Source organism: Protopterus annectens, chromosome 3.part0, assembly GCF_019279795.1.
Source record: "Protopterus annectens isolate FY-2018-M chromosome 3.part0, PAN1.0, whole genome shotgun sequence".
In the NCBI taxonomy this organism is placed as follows: Eukaryota; Metazoa; Chordata; order Ceratodontiformes; family Protopteridae; genus Protopterus; species Protopterus annectens.
The window spans coordinates 1,870,292,208-1,870,310,397 of record NC_056731.1 but is presented as its reverse complement, the minus strand read 5'-3'; the positions used below and the strand labels follow the sequence as shown (position 1 = coordinate 1,870,310,397).

The following is an 18,190-nucleotide window of genomic DNA, read 5'->3' as shown; positions in this document are numbered from 1 at the left end:
AAAAGGGCCTCACAAACAGATGCCTGGTATCAAAGCCATGGCCTCAAGCTCAATGCCAAAAAGTGCAGTGTCATCCCCTTTGGCAAAAACTCTGTACCCATGAGCTACCACATAGGTGGTAGTCTACATAACGAAAGTGTGATAAGAGACCTTGGGACACAGGTGGACAGTAGTCTCAACTTTGATAATCACATCACCACAGTAGTCAGGAAATCCTTCTACGTGGTACACCTCCTCACAAAAGGTTTCTCATCCAGGAAAAAAGAGGTAATTGTTCCCCTCTACTCGTCACTCATTAGACCCATTATAGAGTACAATGTCCCTTTTGGGATGTACCTCAAGACATTTACAACTGGAAAGGCCGCAGAAATACCTCACAAAGAGGATTACTGGCCTCAAACCGATGCCCTACACAGACAGTCTCAAAAAATTCCAGCTTAACTCCATCGCATATTGCCTACTCAGAGACGATCTCTGTCTAACATACAAAGCTATGTCAAACCCAGAACTGTTGGACATGCTCCACTTAAAGAAATCCCAATCCCTCCGAGCTGCACGCTCTAGGGACCTAAACCTTGACTCCACAATAAACAGAACATGCTGAAGGGATAGATTCCTGTCCCAGAGACTTCCCATACTCTGGAACAAACTATCTATCTATATCAAACAAAGCTCCTCATTAGCACTCTTCAAGAGAGATCTTGATGATTGGATGTGAAATAGGAAATTTTCCCTGGGGATCGCCTCTGTGGCTCTGCTCAACAGGGGCACAGGAAAATAATTTTTTTGGGTGGCAAAAGCCAGGGTACCTTTTTGGCTAGGCTTATATAGGCCCTAGGGCCAATAGCCTAGTACCTACCTATGAACCTATTAAATACAGTTAATAGTTTTGTTTCAAGACATAAGAGAACATAACTATTTGAGTATGTTTAATCAGCACTAGTACAGGATTGGTCTTTCAACATATAGGGAGAATATAGCCTAAAACGTGCTGTAGAGACAAAGTTAGGTCGTCCTCTCTGTTCAAACAGAAATGGAGCTGTAATGACATCTAAATGCAATGCAACCTAACAAAGGAAATTTCCTGCCATAGGATCATAGGAGGTTAGTAGGCTATTGGCCCTAAGGCCTCTACAAGCTTAGCCATATTATACCCTTGTTGCTTTACGGACCATGATCGATAGTCTAGGTTTGCGTGAGAATCCAAGATCAGCACTGGCTGGCCCTGTCTAAGAGAGACATAGGTAAAACCTCCGGTGGAAATTTACAGTTTCCTATCCAATTGTCCAGTTTACACATAAATAGAGTCATTGAGGAGCTCTGTTTTACATGAATTGGGAGTTTGTTCCAGAGAAGTGGCAACCTTTGGTAGACATGTCTGTCTTTCTAGCATGTCCAGTTAATATTGCAGGCTAGATTAAGATCCCTAGAGCGAGTGAATCTTATCCCATTGGATTTGCGGATGTGCAGCAGCTTCATCAAAGCAGGGTCTGAGACTGGTCTCTAGGCCAGGCACAAGTCACCTCTAAGCAGTCTATACGACACTGAGTAAAATGATAGGGCCTTCAATCTGTCCATGCAGGTCATGTGTTGTAGGCTGTGAAGTTTTTTGGTGAGAAACCTCTGAGGTCTTTCCAGTTGCAGTGCAGATGTCTGGTGAGGTACATACAGAATGGAGCACTGTACTTGGTTACTGGTCTGATGAGAGCAGAGTATAGGAAGTCATAACCTCCTTAGATTTGAAGCCATGAAACAAAGACAAACTATTAGAGCATGTTGTAAGACAGTGAGTTAGTGTGAATACAACCATATAGGATGCTTTAGATCTTTCATTTCAAATTTTTTTAAAGGGAACTTAAGTATATCACTTGTGGAACCAACTTGTAAAAGCATAACCAATACGACAGACATTTTTTATACATGGATGTTCAAACTATTCTTAGTCTAGCTAAGTAATTGTATAGTTTTGGATCCCAACAAACACATTTCCATATCCTTTATGGGGCATTGGCAATGTTCAAATATAATAAAGATGCAAATATATAGAAAAAAGAAAACAGATCAGACTTCTAAGAAGATCCTGCCATGGTAACAGACTGGTTTTAGAATACTGCCTAACCTTGCTATTTGGCAGGAAGCAATAGACCAAACACTGCATGAAATGTCTAACATGCCCTGCTACCAAATGTTACCCTGGGTGACATTCAAAAACTATAAAGAACACTTGTAGCTTGTGTAAAACATCTTAGAATTTATCTTAATAAAGTGAGAATCAAGAAAAACATACAGAAACAAATGTGAATTAAAAAAAAACTACTTACTGTGGGCAAGTGACTGACAAAACATGCAGTGGAGGCATCAGGACAAGACAAAGGTTGTGTTACAAAATGCTTGCCTTGTGTTTCAGAGACTCAGCTCAAAAAAGTGTCAACCAGATGAAGAAAGCTAGGCAAAACTTAAGTTCAACTTCAAAAAAAAAAAAAAACTTTTGGGCAAGGCCTCCTCCCCACATCTCACACTACTTTACCTATATATACTAACACCACTGTCATATGTCTCAACATATCCTTGTTTCATCAGTCTTTGTGTTTATTTGCATGGAAAATATAAGTAAAAACAACTATGAGAATGTAAGGCTGGGCTTCTTAAAGGAAAACTACACCTTCTCTTACAGTTTAACTCAACTCTTTAGGTTGCTTTTCTCCCTACAAATTGATTCCTGTACTGTGTAGGTACCTGAAACCTGCTTGTATGTTATAAAACTTTCCTTTTCTCACTTTGGTATCAAAGGAAGGAGAAAAAACACCCACTTTTTAAGCTTAACGTCTCACATAAGTTGCAGAGGACTTTGTCTGCACCTGCATGACTTACCACAGACACAGAGAAAATTTTAGTCAGACGCTCAGACTGCTGTAAACAAGGCATTAAACTGTTTTCCACTGTCTTTACTGCAGAGAGGATGATAACTTACACTGATACACAGCTGATTCCAATGCAGCCATGCTTTTCACAGTAAAATAGAGCAATTAGATCAGTCAGTGGTTCAAAGACAGTTGTCACCTCTTTTGACAAATTTACATAAGCAGCCTCACAGTACAGGAATGCTATGCTTTAACCTTAAAATGTAAAGCAGTATAACCAACAAACATTTAAAGATGACATGAATGTAGTAACAGATGTCTGTTATTTAGAGAAAAGTCAGAAATATTTTTTTTCTTGTAAAGTATTTGCACATTTACCAAAGTGTAGGCCACATTTACCAAAGTGTACGGTTGCCACCCATCCCGTTGTCATCGGGACACTCACGGGTTGAGGCCTCTCATCCCGCTTCCCACAGTCACCAAGCGTGGGACTTTAAAAGTCCCGTTTTTCCCCCTTTAGCGATCGCGAAACGCTAATAATTTAATTGCCGTGGAAAAGCCGAAAATACTTCCGGTTTTTCCACAGCAATGCGGCTACGTCACCACCCGGACCTGCAGTTAGAGGGATTCCCTGCTAGGTCCGGGTGGTAATGCAGCACAGTAATTGGCTGCAGGGGTTGGAGGGGGCGGGAACTTGCTCAGAAGAGCCCCATAAAGGTCGCAGCTGTAGAGCACTAAGCTCTATAGCAGCTGCGATTGAGATCTGATTATTCTATCTCCAGCCAGCCCAGCCAGCCAGGATTGAAGCCAGCCAGGAAAGAAGCCAGCAAGGGAGTCTGCCTGCCAGCCAGCCAGGAAAGAAGCCAGCAAGGGAGCCTGCCTGCCAGCCCAGCCAGCCAGGATTGAAGCCAGCCAGGAAAGAAGCCAGCAAGGGAGTCTGCCTGCCAGCCAGCCAGCCCAGCCAGCCAGGAAAGAAGCCAGCAAGGGAGCCTACCTGCCAGCCAGCCCAGCCAGCCAGGAAAGAAGCCAGCAAGGGAGCCAGCCAGCCCAGCCACTGCTTGAAAAACCATCTAACCATTCTATCAGGAAGGAAGCAAGTTAGCCCAGCAATAACTGTGATAGTGGTAAGTAAATTGCATTTTGTGGCTTTAGTTATTTAAAATGGGAATAGTGTGCTTTATTTAAGTTTTTAATGTTTAGAGGTAGATGGGGATGTAGTATGCAGTATTTAAATCTGTGCAGTGGTTATTTTGAGACTTTTGAGTACTAGTTTAAAATGGGAATATATTGTGGTTTAATTTTTTTTAATGTTTAGAGGTAGATGGTGGGTGCAGTACGCAGTATTTAAATCTGTGCAGTGGTTATTTTGAAATTTTTTAGTAGTTTTTAAAGATATAAAACCTGAATGTATATAATTGTTATTATTCTTGGGGGTATGATTTGGAAGCATTACTTTTAAAAGGCTGAACTATGTATAGAAGTTGTTTGTTTCTGTTGGGGGGCAGTGAAATATAAATTTAGTGTGACTCATTTCTATTGTCATAGCTTTTTCTGGGTATTGTCTGTTTGCAGATAGGAAATGTTTAAGCATAGTTTGCACTTTTTTTGTATGGAAATCTGTGCAATTTAATGCTGTTTTCAGGAAGTTACGATATACTGTTTAGGTAATTTTTCCTGTTAGTTCCTGCAAGTCCATGTGTATGTGGTACAAGTCTACCTTTTGAGGGGGAATGTTAACAGTTAGTGTAATTCATTTATTATTCTAGTAGGTACATGTTGCCCATTTGCCGAAGCGGTTTCAAGATTGTTTTCATTTATACTTGTAAATGCGTGCATTTAATTTATTATGCATTTTTAATAAGGTTAAAATGTAATGCTTTGCTTGTAATGTGAATATAGGTGTGTTGCTTTTACTTGGGCCTGTTTATTGCATTGCTGTGCTGGATTAATTGCTGTTTTGAGGTAAAAGGAGCCCATGGAGTCTGCTGTACACTGTAGTTTGTTACTTCTCTTGCAAGAAGTATTTTTAAAAGTTAAAATGTTTATGGACTTTTTTCCCGTTTTTTTTTTTGTGGATGGATGCTCAGAAGTTAATGCAATGTATTTGAGATTGTGCTAAACCATGTCGTTGTTACAGGGTAGTTTGCGTTTATAAGTAGCAAAGTTTGTATTTTGTGTTTTAGTGATGTCTTCAACATACTTGTGTACTGTTTTCATTATAGTCCGATTACGACCAGTGCTGCTGTTGGGCATGTTCATTAATAGATCATTGCGCTGTGTAAATTAGTGCCGTACATTTCTTTTAACTGCTGTGGTCAAAAGCTAAAGCAGGTCAATGGTATCCACTGTGCATTCTCATTCATTTTAGTGTTTTTTGGTTCAGTGAATGTGGTTAACTTTGTTTGTCTTGAGGGGTGGGGTGAGGTGGGCATGTTCAGTGGTAAAAATAATGCATTTAATTTTCTACAAACTGTATTAATGTTAGTTTTCAATGGCCAAAATGCCCCCTACATTACCTCATTTACTATTTGACCTTTTTCAAACTGTTTGTAAACTCTTTTTTGCTCCATTCCTCGGTTATTTTGCATGCCAATGTTTTTCAAGCCAGTTCTTTTGTGTGCCAATGTTTTTCAAACCAGTTCTTTCACATGCCAATGTTCAAGCCAGTTCTTGAGCATGCCAATGTTTTTCAAGCCAGCTTTTTCGCATGCCAATGTTTTTTGAGCCAGTTCTTTCTTGTGGCTATGTTTTTCGAGCCAGTTCTTTCGTTTGCCAATGTTTTTCGAGCCAGTTTTTTCGTGTGCCAATGTTTTTCAAACCAGTTCTTTCGCATGCCAATGTTTTTCAAGCCAGTTCTTTCACATGCCAATGTTTTTCAAGCCAGTTCTTTCACGTGCCAATGTTTTTCAAGCCAGTTCTTTCATGTGCCAATGTTTTTCAAGCCAGTTCTTTTGTTTGCCAATGTTTTTCAAGCCAGTTCTTTCGTTTGCCAATGTTTTTCGAGCCAGTTCTTTCATGTGCCAATGTTTTTCAAACCAGTTTTCACATGCCAATGTTTTTTGAGCCAGTTCTTTCGCATGCCAATGTTTTTTGAGCCAGTTCTTTCGCATACCAATGTTTTTCGAGCCAGTTCTTTCGAGCCATTTTTTTGTGCCAATTAAGCCAGTTCATTTGTACTGTGCAGCAGTATGTTACTGAACCCTACTAACACAGTGTTGGTAAATATGTTGCATATCAGGTAAGTACAGATTCAAGCATGAAGAGAGCAGCAGTTTCATCACAGTCAACCAGCAGCAAGAGAATGTGCAAGTGGCAGGACGTTTGGAAAACAGAATTTGACTGGATCGAGAGATGCACTGATGTCAAAGCATTCTGCAGGTACTGCAAGAGAGAATTTCTAGTGACCCACGGTGGAAGAAATGATGTCGCACAACATGAGGCAACTGAACAACATAAGACTGCCATTCTTCAAGCTAAATCCACTCACCTGATGACAAAGTGGGCAAGGAACGCAAACCTTGAGGGACCAAAACTTAGGATCATTGCAGCAGAAGCCTTTGAGGTTTTCCATGCTGTTAAGCACAATATTTCGTATAACAGCTTGGACTGTGCAGTAAAGTTGGCCAGCCAGTTGTACAGTGACTCAGACACTGCAAAGAAACTATCTTGTGGCAGAACCAAGGCTGAAGCCATAGTCGAAAATGTTTTGGGACCACACTCATTGGAATGCCTCCTGCATGACCTTCAAAAACCAGGTACTTCATTTGCAATTTCATCAGATGCTTCCAACAAGGGGAACATAAAATTATTTCCCCTTGTTGTGAGGTATTTTTCTAAAGAAGAAGGGGTGGTGAATGGCCTTTTGGACTTCTATGAAGACCCTGATGAATCGGCACAGACTATTTCACAGCAAATTTCCAACATTATGGAAAGGCACTCCTTGCCCTGGAACCATATTTCAGCTTATGGGGCTGATAATGCCAATGTGAACTATGGGAAGAAATCTGGTGTATATACCAGATTAAAAGAAAAGTGCCCATCACTCCAGAAGGCTAACTGTGTTGCCCATATCATTCACAATGCAGCCAAAAAAGCTGCAGCACAACTACCATACGATGTGGAAGCATTTGTAATGAGACTTTTCAGCCACTTCTCAGGTTCGGCCACAAGGACCAGAGACTTGAAAGACTTCTTTGAGTTTTGTGGCATGGAATTTGAGAGTCTGTTAAGACATGTGCCAACAAGGTGGCTGTCACTACTCCCAGCCATTGAAAGAGTAGTGAAAAATCTCCCAGTGCTCCAGTCCTATTTCCTCTCTCAGGGAGAAGAGGAGACCCCCCGGCAGATATGGCAGTACTTTTCAGCTAATGAACATTGTGAGAATGAATTGCCTATGCTGCACCAGTACTATTTGCACTTTCTCTGTGCTGTTCTTGTTGATTTTAATGAACATATAAGTACATTAGAAAAATCAGCACTTACTGCCATGGAAACTTTTTGTGTAATGGTCTCTCTGAAGCAAAAACTGCAGGCAAGAGCTGAAGGTGCCTTCTTTGGAGGGAAACTTAGGGCACTTATGAGCACATTAGACAGCACTTCTGCTAACAAACTGAAAAGAGACTTCATTGTGTTCTTGGAGACAGCAGTGAAATACCTGGAGCAGTGGTTTGATTATACTGAAAGCAACTACTTGTTTACACTATCTAAATTATCTTTAAATGAGCCCTTTGCCTTCAGTGACTTGCTGAATGTGACCACTGCCCTGAGTCTGCAGGATGTAGATGAAGATTATCTTTTTAGGGACTACTTGGCAATTAGGCCCTCTCTCGAACAGTTATGTAACACAAGCTTGACCCCAGGAGAGAAGTGGCTGAAGCTTTTCAAAGAAGGGCCTGAACTGACTACACTCTATCCGGTAATTGCTAGGGTTTTATCTATACCACCCTCAAACGCATTTGCAGAAAGAGTTTTTTCATTGGTGAAATGTAAATGGACAGATGTGCGAAACCGATGTAGTGTGGACTTGTTAAAAGCTGAACTAATGATGAGTGTAAATTACCGGATGAAATGTTGTGATTTTTACTCAAATATTGTTTCAAATCGGGCCCTTCTTCAAGCCATAAAAATCAAATTCAAAATACACTTTAAAAAAAAAGTGATTTATTGTACTAGTGTGCAGTATAAAGTACTAGGGTGCAGTTCGTAATTTTGTGTTTCTTTGTTTAGCATTAATTTGCTAGGGTGCATATGTAGTACTAGGGTATGTAGTTTTGTGTTTTTTCTTTGCTTTACCTTTAATTGACAATAAGTCTTAATTTTATACTTGGCTTGTATGTGGTATGTAGATTTTTTAAGTTTTTCTGAATAGCAATGGTTGGTTTATGAATTTTACTTTTTAAATAAAGTGTCTGTTTAATGATTAGTGTGTTTTTTATTCCTTTAAAGTTTATTTATTGTTACAACTGATTAGTGTGTGTTTGCAGTAATAGTTCACTTCATTTAAATGGTTTGAGTTTTCAGTATGCTGTAATGTCCATAATGTTGCATCCATAGCTAATACTGCATCTCCTTTAACAACTCTGGTAATGTCGTGGTGGGGGTGTGGCCAGTGTCATGTTGGCCACACCTCTACCCTGTTGACCACACCCCCATGTCCCACTTTGCCCTTGTTAAAAGGTGGCAACCCTACCAAAGTGTAGGGGGAGTGGCTATCAATTCATCTTGGCTACAAAAAGATACTTTGAACAAAGGCCTCCAATTTAGCAAATGTTCTGATTGTAGCTGTATAATTCCTTAGTATACTATAAAACAAGCCCCGAGACGCACACAAACGAGAGCCATTCGAGAAAGAAAAGAAGCAGTCTTGCTACAAACAGTTTACAAGATGAGTGAGTGACTGACATTTATCCCATTATGTGTCAAAGGAATGAGAATACATCACTACTTCCCTATGTCTGGAATGACTCGTATAGAGCAGACTTGAAATGGATTATGGGAAGGAAAGAAAGAAGCTTGAAGAAAAATAATATCACAATGATATGTCAAGCCCCACTGATAGCCTTTTAGCAGAAAACATATTACAATTCAATAAGACGCAGTCAGAGTGATTTTGAGATGTTAAAAATAACTTAGGAAACATAGAGAGAGTGAAAAAATAGATTTTTTTTTTAGTTCTAAGGTGGAGTTATCCTTTAAGCTCCTCTCAGATTAATAGCCTAGTAAGGACCCAAGAACCTACAAACTTAAAGAACCACAGAGAAGACAGAAAATCAGACAGAAATTCAATCACGGTCACTGCATAAACAACAGTGTTCAGAGAGTTGAACTCAGCCAGTTCAAATCAACAACTTTATACTTGCTAGTACAAGTATGGTTACAGACCTCTAGGCTTCAGTATATATTGCAACAGGACTGGGTTTCATAGGTTTATAGGTGTGTACTAGGCTAATGGCCCTGAAGCCTTTACAAGCCTAGCCCATAGAACTGCCCTGGCATTGTGCCGCCCGACGTTAGTTCCCAGCACTTCTAGCAAATAGAGCCACTGGAGTGATCCCCGGGGTGAACTTTCCATTACCCATCCACTCAAGATTTTTCTTGCAGAGGGACAGCAAAGTGCTCTGCTTGACATGTATGGGAAGTCTATTCCAGAGCATGGGCAGTCTCTGGATGAGGAACCTGTCCCTCCAACACGTTCTGTTGATTGTGGTAATGAGGCTGAGGTCTCTGTAGCATGTGGTGTGGAGAGAATGGGATTTCTTTAGATGTAGCATTTCAGAGCTAGGTCAGACATGGCTTTGTAAGTCAAGCAGAGATTGCCTCTAAGTAGGAGACATGAGACAGAGAATAGCTGGAGTCTTCTGTCCATGTAGGACATGTTTTTAATGCCTACGATCCTCTTCGTGAGGTACTTCTGTAGCCTCAGCTGTTGCAGGTGTCTAGTGAGGTACATGCCAAATGGGGCATTACACTCGATGACTGGTCTAATGAGGAAGAGTAGAGAGAGATGATGACCTCTTTATTCCTGGATAAAAAACCCTTGGTAATAAGATGTGCCACACAGGACTTTCTGACCACAGTGGCAATATGGTGGTTGAATGAGAGGTTGCTGTCAAACTGCGTCCCCAGATCTCTTATAACGCCTTAAGTGTTCGGTGGGCTCCCATCAATGTGGTAATTAGTGGGAAGTGAGTTTTTACCAAAGGGGATGACTACGCATTTTTTTTGGTGTTAAGCTCTCCAGTCCATGGTTTCAACACCAGTCATTGGTCTCAGTGAGGCCTTTCTGTGGGATGTCTGCATCACATGGGGAGATAAATATGGCTCCCAGCTTGCAGTCGTCTCTAAACTTGGTCAGGCAAAGTTCCTTTGTGTTGGTATGGACTTCTGAGAAGTAGATGCCGAACATGAGAGAACCAAGGACCAATCCCTGGTCGGCAGTCTGACTTGGAGTTTGCTACTTTCACACTGTGTGTTCCATCTGTGAGCCCATTTGCAACTCACCTAGTGATATAGGGGTTGATGCCTAGTTTGGTGAGTTTATCAATAACTCCTGAGTAAAGAATAACAAAGGCCTTGACCAGATCGAGGTAAGCTGTATGCACTGCCTTACCTTCATCCACAGCCCTGGTAACTGACTCAAACAAGTCAACCAGGTTGAGCAGGCATGATCTCCCTTTCACAAAGCCAAACTGCATGGGGTTCAGAGTTTGGAGATTTCCTATATATTTGTTAATCAGGTCCATGATGATGCACTCCATAGCTTTACATATCAGATTTGTCAGGCTAATGGGGCAATAATTCCCAGTGTCTATAGTCGCTCCCCCTTTATGGAGAGGGATGACTGTAGCAGTGCTCAATTTGGTAGGGACAAAGCCTGAGATGTGGCTGTGACTGAACAGGGCACACAGATGTAGTGCAAGTTCGCTTTGTAGTTCATGTAGAACACAGCTAGGGATATCATCAGGTTTCATGGAAGCTGTATTCTTGGCCTTGGACAATGCAGCTTTAACCTGTGCTGCTGCAGTAATGTGCCTGACATTCTTCCGGTATTGATTGGTCCTTTAGGGAGGAGAGAGGGGTAAGTTGGCACTGCATCTGTCAGCCAGTATGTTGGCAATATCTGTTGGACAATATAGGCGGTACCATTGTGCAGTAATTCAGAGTAAATCTGGGTATTGCTGTGGAGGTTCCCATTATAACTATAGAAAGCTTTGTGATAGTTTTTAGTGTCTGCCATAATTTTGCCTTCATACCTGGCTTTAGAGGATTTGTTGAGGATCTTAACTTTTTGTTGAGGCTAATAAGGGAGGTTTTTCCAGTCTTGGGACTTCACCTTTTCCTGCAATACTTTCTTCCTTCTGTTGTAAAGTTTATTAATGGCTGTGGACCACTAAATTGGCTTCCTTTTTTGGAGACGAGCATCTTGGTTCTGTTGGGTATGGCTAGTTCCATACATTTATGCACATATTCGTACAGTGCATTGGGGTATGCTTCGGCAGTCATGCAGCTATTTTCCAATGGCATGGGTGCTGTGAAGTTAGCCGCCTTGTTTTTAGGAGTCCGAAATCAGCTATGGAGACGTTTTTCAAGGTGGTTACCTTTGTGAGGGGTGTGGGTGAGATGTGGATTTCCATGGTGATTAGTTTATGGTGGGATCTGATCAGGGAAGGATTGACTATTGGTGTAAAACAGTCACCCATGTTAGTAATAACCAGGTCAAGGATGTTGCTTCCTCTAGTGAGGGTCAGAATGAGCTTGTCCAGGGCATTGGAACTGATGAATTCCAGGAAGCGTTGGGCCAGTGTATTGGTGCTGGAGTACTTTTCCAGTTGATGGAGAGGTAGTTGAAGTCTCTTAGTATGACAGTGTTGGGTTGGAGCTTGATAGATTCCAGGGTGCTTAGGAATGTGGAGTGAGAGTCAAGGGACATGGTTGGGGACCTATAGCAGGCTATGACATGGATCGCAGTCTTACCCAATGTTAGTGAATCGCCGCCTTACCCAATGTTAGTTGCACCTGAAGTATCTCACATGTGTTATGCAGGGCTATTTGGTCTGGAGGTGTGCATATCCTTTATGAATATGGAGACACCACCGCCTTTGGAGCTTCGGTCCATGTTTCGGGACCGAAAAGTGTGGAATGAGTTAGAACTGATAAACCACGACAAGGCTCCTCAGAAGTTCACTCTAGTAGATTTTATTCACAATACACCAAAAAACACGAACATAAATAAAAGTAACTGTAGTAAGTACTTAGCGCTTTCACCCTGTAAAACCTTTAGGGAATCTTCAGAGATATGTATAATAATTGCTACAAAAACCTGTTGGACGTGCAAAATGATTAGGCTATTTGAAGTGCAAGAGAGAAAGAACTAGCAAGATCCAAGGGAAAAACTGAAAAGCAGACTTTCTGGCACCAGTAATAGTTTACTACAACTCGGCGCCGCTGAGCAGAGCTTAAACAAGTGCAAACCTGCGCAAACATAGACTTTTAAACCAAAAAGTTGAAAGGAATAGAAAAACTGCCCAAATGGCCATTAAACTACAATTTCTGGGCCAGAAACCACTCCTCTTGTGGTAGATAGGCTACTTAGTGCTTACCACTCCCACTGATAAGCTAGGTGTTCCCACCAATACAGAAGGGATTGGGGTGCTCACAAGCTTACAAACCGTCCTGGTTACAAGCAAATCTGTATCTGGACTAGACTAGTTACAGGAAAGGCAGGGAACAAGAACAAACACGGGCTTTTACCGGGTTACATCTAGGACTGGTAAATTACTACTACCACCATATGCTTTTGAAGAATGTGTCAATAATATTACAGTATCAGTTGAAGATATTACCTCTGGGTGAAAATGAACAGAAATTAATGAAGTACTGTGGATATGCATTCAAGTAAGAAGAAAAAAATGATTATGACGGATAATGTGCTGTTCTACTCCATGGATTCCAAAAGGGTTGAGGGAGATTTACAGCATTTGTTCCAAGGTTACTGACTAAATTTGAATCTGAATATGGCCAGGCAAACGGACAGAAAAGCCTTTAGCCTGGAAATAGAGTACAGCAATTCACATATCTACACCGAAGGAGGTTTACTCTAATTAAAGATCAGAAGTCACTAAATGTCCTCAAGAGAAGGAAAATTATCTATGGTGACTACAAATTAGGTCTGTAATGACTGCCTCTTGTTCCTATGGTGACACACTTGCTTTATTAAATACAAGGAAATAGTGCACTATAAAAATAATGGATCATCATGACTACCCAAAGAAAAGTTTGAGAAACAACAACTGAAGATCTTGAAAGGTCGCTACATGCTAGTTATTGCCCACCTACCCAAAATAAATGTTGTTACACAAAGGCAAAACCACAAATTAGTCAGTGCTGTCACACGTGTATGAATTAGCAGTTAAAGCATGACTTGGGACAAATAACTTGGTGAACTCTGATTTTGATGGTATAAAAAAGTACCTATCTGCATGACAAGGAATTTTACCATACGACTCCAAAGTATTAACCTAGCCAAATTTCTTCTAGACTGCTAGACATTTTGAAAAAGGAGCAGTTAGAACAGAAAAACAAATTGTTCATTCAAAGTTTCATATGACACGTGACAGTTATATTGAAAATGAAAACTTAGTGAAATGCTGCAGCAAATAATAAATGGTCCGATATGCAATATAACCAGTACCCTTGCATTAAAGGGAAGGGCCATCTGTACCCCAGGAATGTATTTACTCTAGGAATATATTTATACCAGATCCTTACATCAATGGGAAGGGGCATCTGTACCACAGTAAACATATTTATACTGACACCCTTACATCTATGGGAATGTCCATCATTACCACAGTAATGTATTTATACTGACACCCTTGGAACAGCAATGGCCATCTGTACCACAGTAATATATTTATACTATACCCTTACATCAATGGGATGGACATCTGTACCACAGTAAAGTATTTACCCTAAAACACTTGCATCATCAGGGATTGGCCATCTGTACCACAGCAATGTATTTAAACAGGCAATGTAAGTCATTATTTCATACTCAGTATTCGTGGTCACAGCAAATGCACATGAAGTGGAAAGAACTTTGCATGGAATCAATCCCTCAGCCTCTGTTTACCCACAGTCTGACCATGAGCAAGATAAGCAACCAGACCACACTCTTGGGTCATCCTTAAGAAAGGGATTCTTGTGTCTACTGATATCACCTGGTTAACAAATACAATAAAATTAAAACAAAAACCATAAAGTGATACTACGTAATGACCATGTCCCAAGTGGTAGCAATTCCTTACATCTTAACCCGATACTCATAAATGACCAGACAGGTGGGGGGGAGGGGGACAGCTAGATGGTCAAGACCATTTCTAGAGAAAGATGCCATGTGAGTTACACATTCAAAGAGGAACAGACCATACAATCAACTGTGACTACCTCCAGATGATGATTGAAGAGTTTTGTATTCCAAGATAGATTAAAAAGCAGAATATTGACCAGATAGGAATTTGTGATTAAAACTAGACAACATAACCAGTGCAAGAGATATTAGTGCTCCAGTGTCCTCAGCAGAGGACACACAGAACCTCCCTGTGTCACTATTTCAAGCTACATTTCCTGGGTTGTGTTTTTTTAAAAATTAGTATAGGAAAATATTACTGTCAACATCAAAGCATTAGTATAGGAAGATATTACTGGGAATATCAAAGCATTAGTATAGGAAGATATTACTGGGAATATCAAAGCACTGTTAGATAATATGGTAATGCTACTTGACAGTACTGTGGAAAAATAAGCATTACCAACAGTAAGGACATTATAAACAACGTAGGTTCGCAAATTTTAAAGTTGACCGCAATTAAATGATATAAAGATTTGAAAGGAAATGTGAAATGCAGATTATCAAGTAAACAACTTTGCTCTGGTTAGTGCTTCTGGTGTAGTGTATGTACATAGCCGGCCTTAGGCATAGGCCAACTAGGTGGGCGCCGCTATAGCAGGGGCACTTTTCCAGTATTTACTTGGTGTAGGTAGACCAGGATACAGGCACCGGGTGGTGTGGTGGGGGGACGCCATGGAGCCCTTTTGCCTAGGGCACCAGTTGACCTAAGGCCGCTCCTGTGTATGCACCGATTTATACATGAACAGAAACACACGTCTGCACCAGGCACAGAACTTTACCCAGAGTCACTAAGGAATGTGGCAGCGCAGATAATTAAAGCTCTGAACTATTAATGAGCTGCTTCTTATAGTCCAGTGTTTGATCCTCACAGCCTTCAACTTTCAACTGTGAGACTCTAAGCAGCTCCCTTACCCAGTGCTCTGAAGTAATTGTAAAACTGGCACGGACTCTTCTGTGGTCTCCTACAGCATATGCCTAGTATCTACCTAAAATCATTATGGAACACTAGCTCTGGCCACCATCTAATCATTGATGCTTTACTGTGTCAGTACATTTGAACGAATACTTAACAGTTATGTTTTAAACATCTCATTGCATCAGCATCTTCACAGACTTCCTGAATGACCTGACAAATCTCTTACTGTAGAGAAGCACTTTGGTACAGTATTAAAGGCTCATTTTATGGACAAACAAACCTCCGTTTGTTGTGCTTCTTTATTAGGCAGTTAATACTCAAAAATAAAATCAAACAACCTTCAGCAGTAGTGAATTTAATTCAAAGAAAGACTGTTTAATGCACTATACATACCGATGCCTTTGAGTAATCGACAGTTAGGCAGTTCTATATTTTCTACTTCTCTGTCATAAAGCATCTTCGACCTAAGTAAAGAGAAATGCATATCAGTTTATTTTGTCAGCTAAAAATGTCCCACAATAAAAGCATATCACTCCTAAGCAACTTGATTAAAATTAGTGATACACGGTCAATTTTTTGGATGTTACTTGTTAAAGATCATGTACATTTTTTTCCTGCGGAAATGGTTACATACATCACCATGCATCTTCACACTCCAAAATGGTTACATACATCTCCACATATGTTCACACTCTTCTGTTAAACTAATTTTTTTTAAATAGTGTTAAAAAAGTAAGTTTAAAACACCCCTCAAATATGAAGTACACCTCCTACTATTTTGCGTTAATTATTGGATGCAGGCAGTGTGTAATTACATCACTAGGAGGCTGGGCACTAATTAGTGTTAACAATGCCAACACAATAGCAAAGTAATTCGGTAGTTGCCTGTTACATTAACAGCTTGAGAGAAATACATGGCAGTTTTTTTTTTTTTTTTTTTGCCAAACAGTTAAACAGGTTAGCATTTACCAAACTTAAGTAAAATTGTATGGGTACTACTCATACAAAGTATCACTTTGTGCGTCCTGCATGTTATAATAAATGAAAGACCACCAGTGGGCTCCATGACAAACATTTGAAAAGAAAAAGATTGGAGAAAGCATCTCTTAAGACAAGAGTGATTTTGTCTCAACAGTTATAAACAGAGACTTCATTAAAACCAAAAATAAGTCCCAATGACATAATTAAATATCAGTTAGAAAAATGACACCACAAACAGCCAATAATAAATTCTAACAGTTAAGACCACCAAAATTATTCACAAAACATGCATATTATTTAAAAACTTGTAGTCATAGTATCAATTTGTGCTCGCCATCTCATTTCTTTGGAATTCAAGGTGGCTACAAAATCATCTCTAGGTCCCAACCAGATCCAGACCATGTCAAAGATAAAACATATATATATTTTTTACATTCTTTGAACTCACTTAAATGCTTATAAAGGTATTGTGTGTGTGTGTCTCTCTCTCTCTATATCTATATATATATATATATATCTATATATATATATATATATATATTTCACACACACACACACACACACACACACACACACACACACACACACACACACTATATTGCAATAGCTTCTGCATCCTTGGTATTGCAATCAATGTTCACATGATCCATAGACTCTTTCAGTATTAACCAAGTTCAATACTGGACCAGAATCACTATATTTATAGTACTTAACAGTACAGTTAGGGAATAACCGATTTCCTGGTGTATGATGGAACTTTAGGGCTATCTGTATATTTTAAGATATTTTTCAAACTGGGGGGCATCTTGTTGACAAACTTCAAATTCTGACTATGTCCCTCTCTAGAATCTGAGGTACATACAATATACATAGGATGACATTTTGTGCCTGTTCTCTATCTGAATGTTTTATAAACCATACAATAAAACAGAGGGATAATACACGTCAATATTTTGCTTCATCAATGCTACCCTTTCCACCTATTTTCTCCCATCCCCCTTTTGTTAAATAAATCAACCTATAATTCAACATGTTACAATAACGTCTCCACTAATGGCAAGTCTAGAAATTCTTATAAACTTTGTTTATCATCAGCATATGATGGATGGCAATTGCCACTCCATAAAATAAGAATTAACAAAAGTTGGTTTAAGAAATATTTTTATGTTAAAACCAGTTCATGTTAAACGGAACTTTCATTTCTAAAAAAATAATACTGGTGTCAGAGATGGTGCAGGAGTATTTAAAAAAATAGTAATAGTAGTAGAACTTTTGTAAAGCCTAAGTTGCTTCTTTCCACAAGATCACAGATATAAATTACTTCAATGAAACCAGATACAATTCTCAGCCCTGTATCTTCCCATTCTGCTAATGGTAAATAGGTGGAAATGGGTGGCACAATGACTCCCATTAAATCCACCACTTTGGATTGCTTAAATTATTTATCATTAAAATATTGTCCAAAATATTTTCCATGAAATATTGCCCAAGGTAATATTAAAGTGTACTGTAGTGTGTCATTTTACACACTGGAGTTACACCTTCAGATTTTGGAATACAAGTGTGAAGGCTTTCACTTTCTTTAATAACCAGTTTGTACTTCACCTGAAGTACTAAACCTTTTTTGAGGTCACAAAAAATGCCACGTTTCTAAAGTAAAAATACATTCACTGCATAATAGTATTTAATTTGTAATCCACAAATATACCGAATGGTTCAGTTTTCATCCGTTTACTGACATGCCTGATGTAAACAGCAGAGCTGCAAACCTTTTGTACACTACAATATGTACCAGTGCTTGGTTTGTTGACTAAAGAATTTTAATAAAAATCCAAGAGTTCAATTGAACCCCAATTTAAGCTTTAAAAATATCTGTTAAACTTAATTGTTAACAAATGTTCATCTGTTAACATAAACACATTTTTACATAATCTTCCGCCTTCATAATAAATGTATGCCACCCTTACCCTCCCTTCATTAAATCAATATTTATCATGCGAGTGACCCACTGCTTGGCATTCT

At 39.6% G+C, this 18,190-nt stretch overlaps 1 protein-coding gene across 2 annotated transcripts in view; it reads right to left on the bottom strand.

Annotated features, from left to right (window-relative positions):
* LOC122797136 (serum paraoxonase/arylesterase 2-like) overlaps positions 1 to 18,190 on the bottom strand; it is a 695,627-nt gene that overhangs the window by 328,163 nt on the left and 349,274 nt on the right. For both annotated transcript variants that reach the window (XM_044065936.1, XR_006364032.1), the window contains exon 2: positions 15,581 to 15,651. In XM_044065936.1, the coding sequence (XP_043921871.1) occupies positions 15,581 to 15,651 (71 nt within the window). The remainder of the gene's footprint in view (positions 1 to 15,580; positions 15,652 to 18,190) is intronic.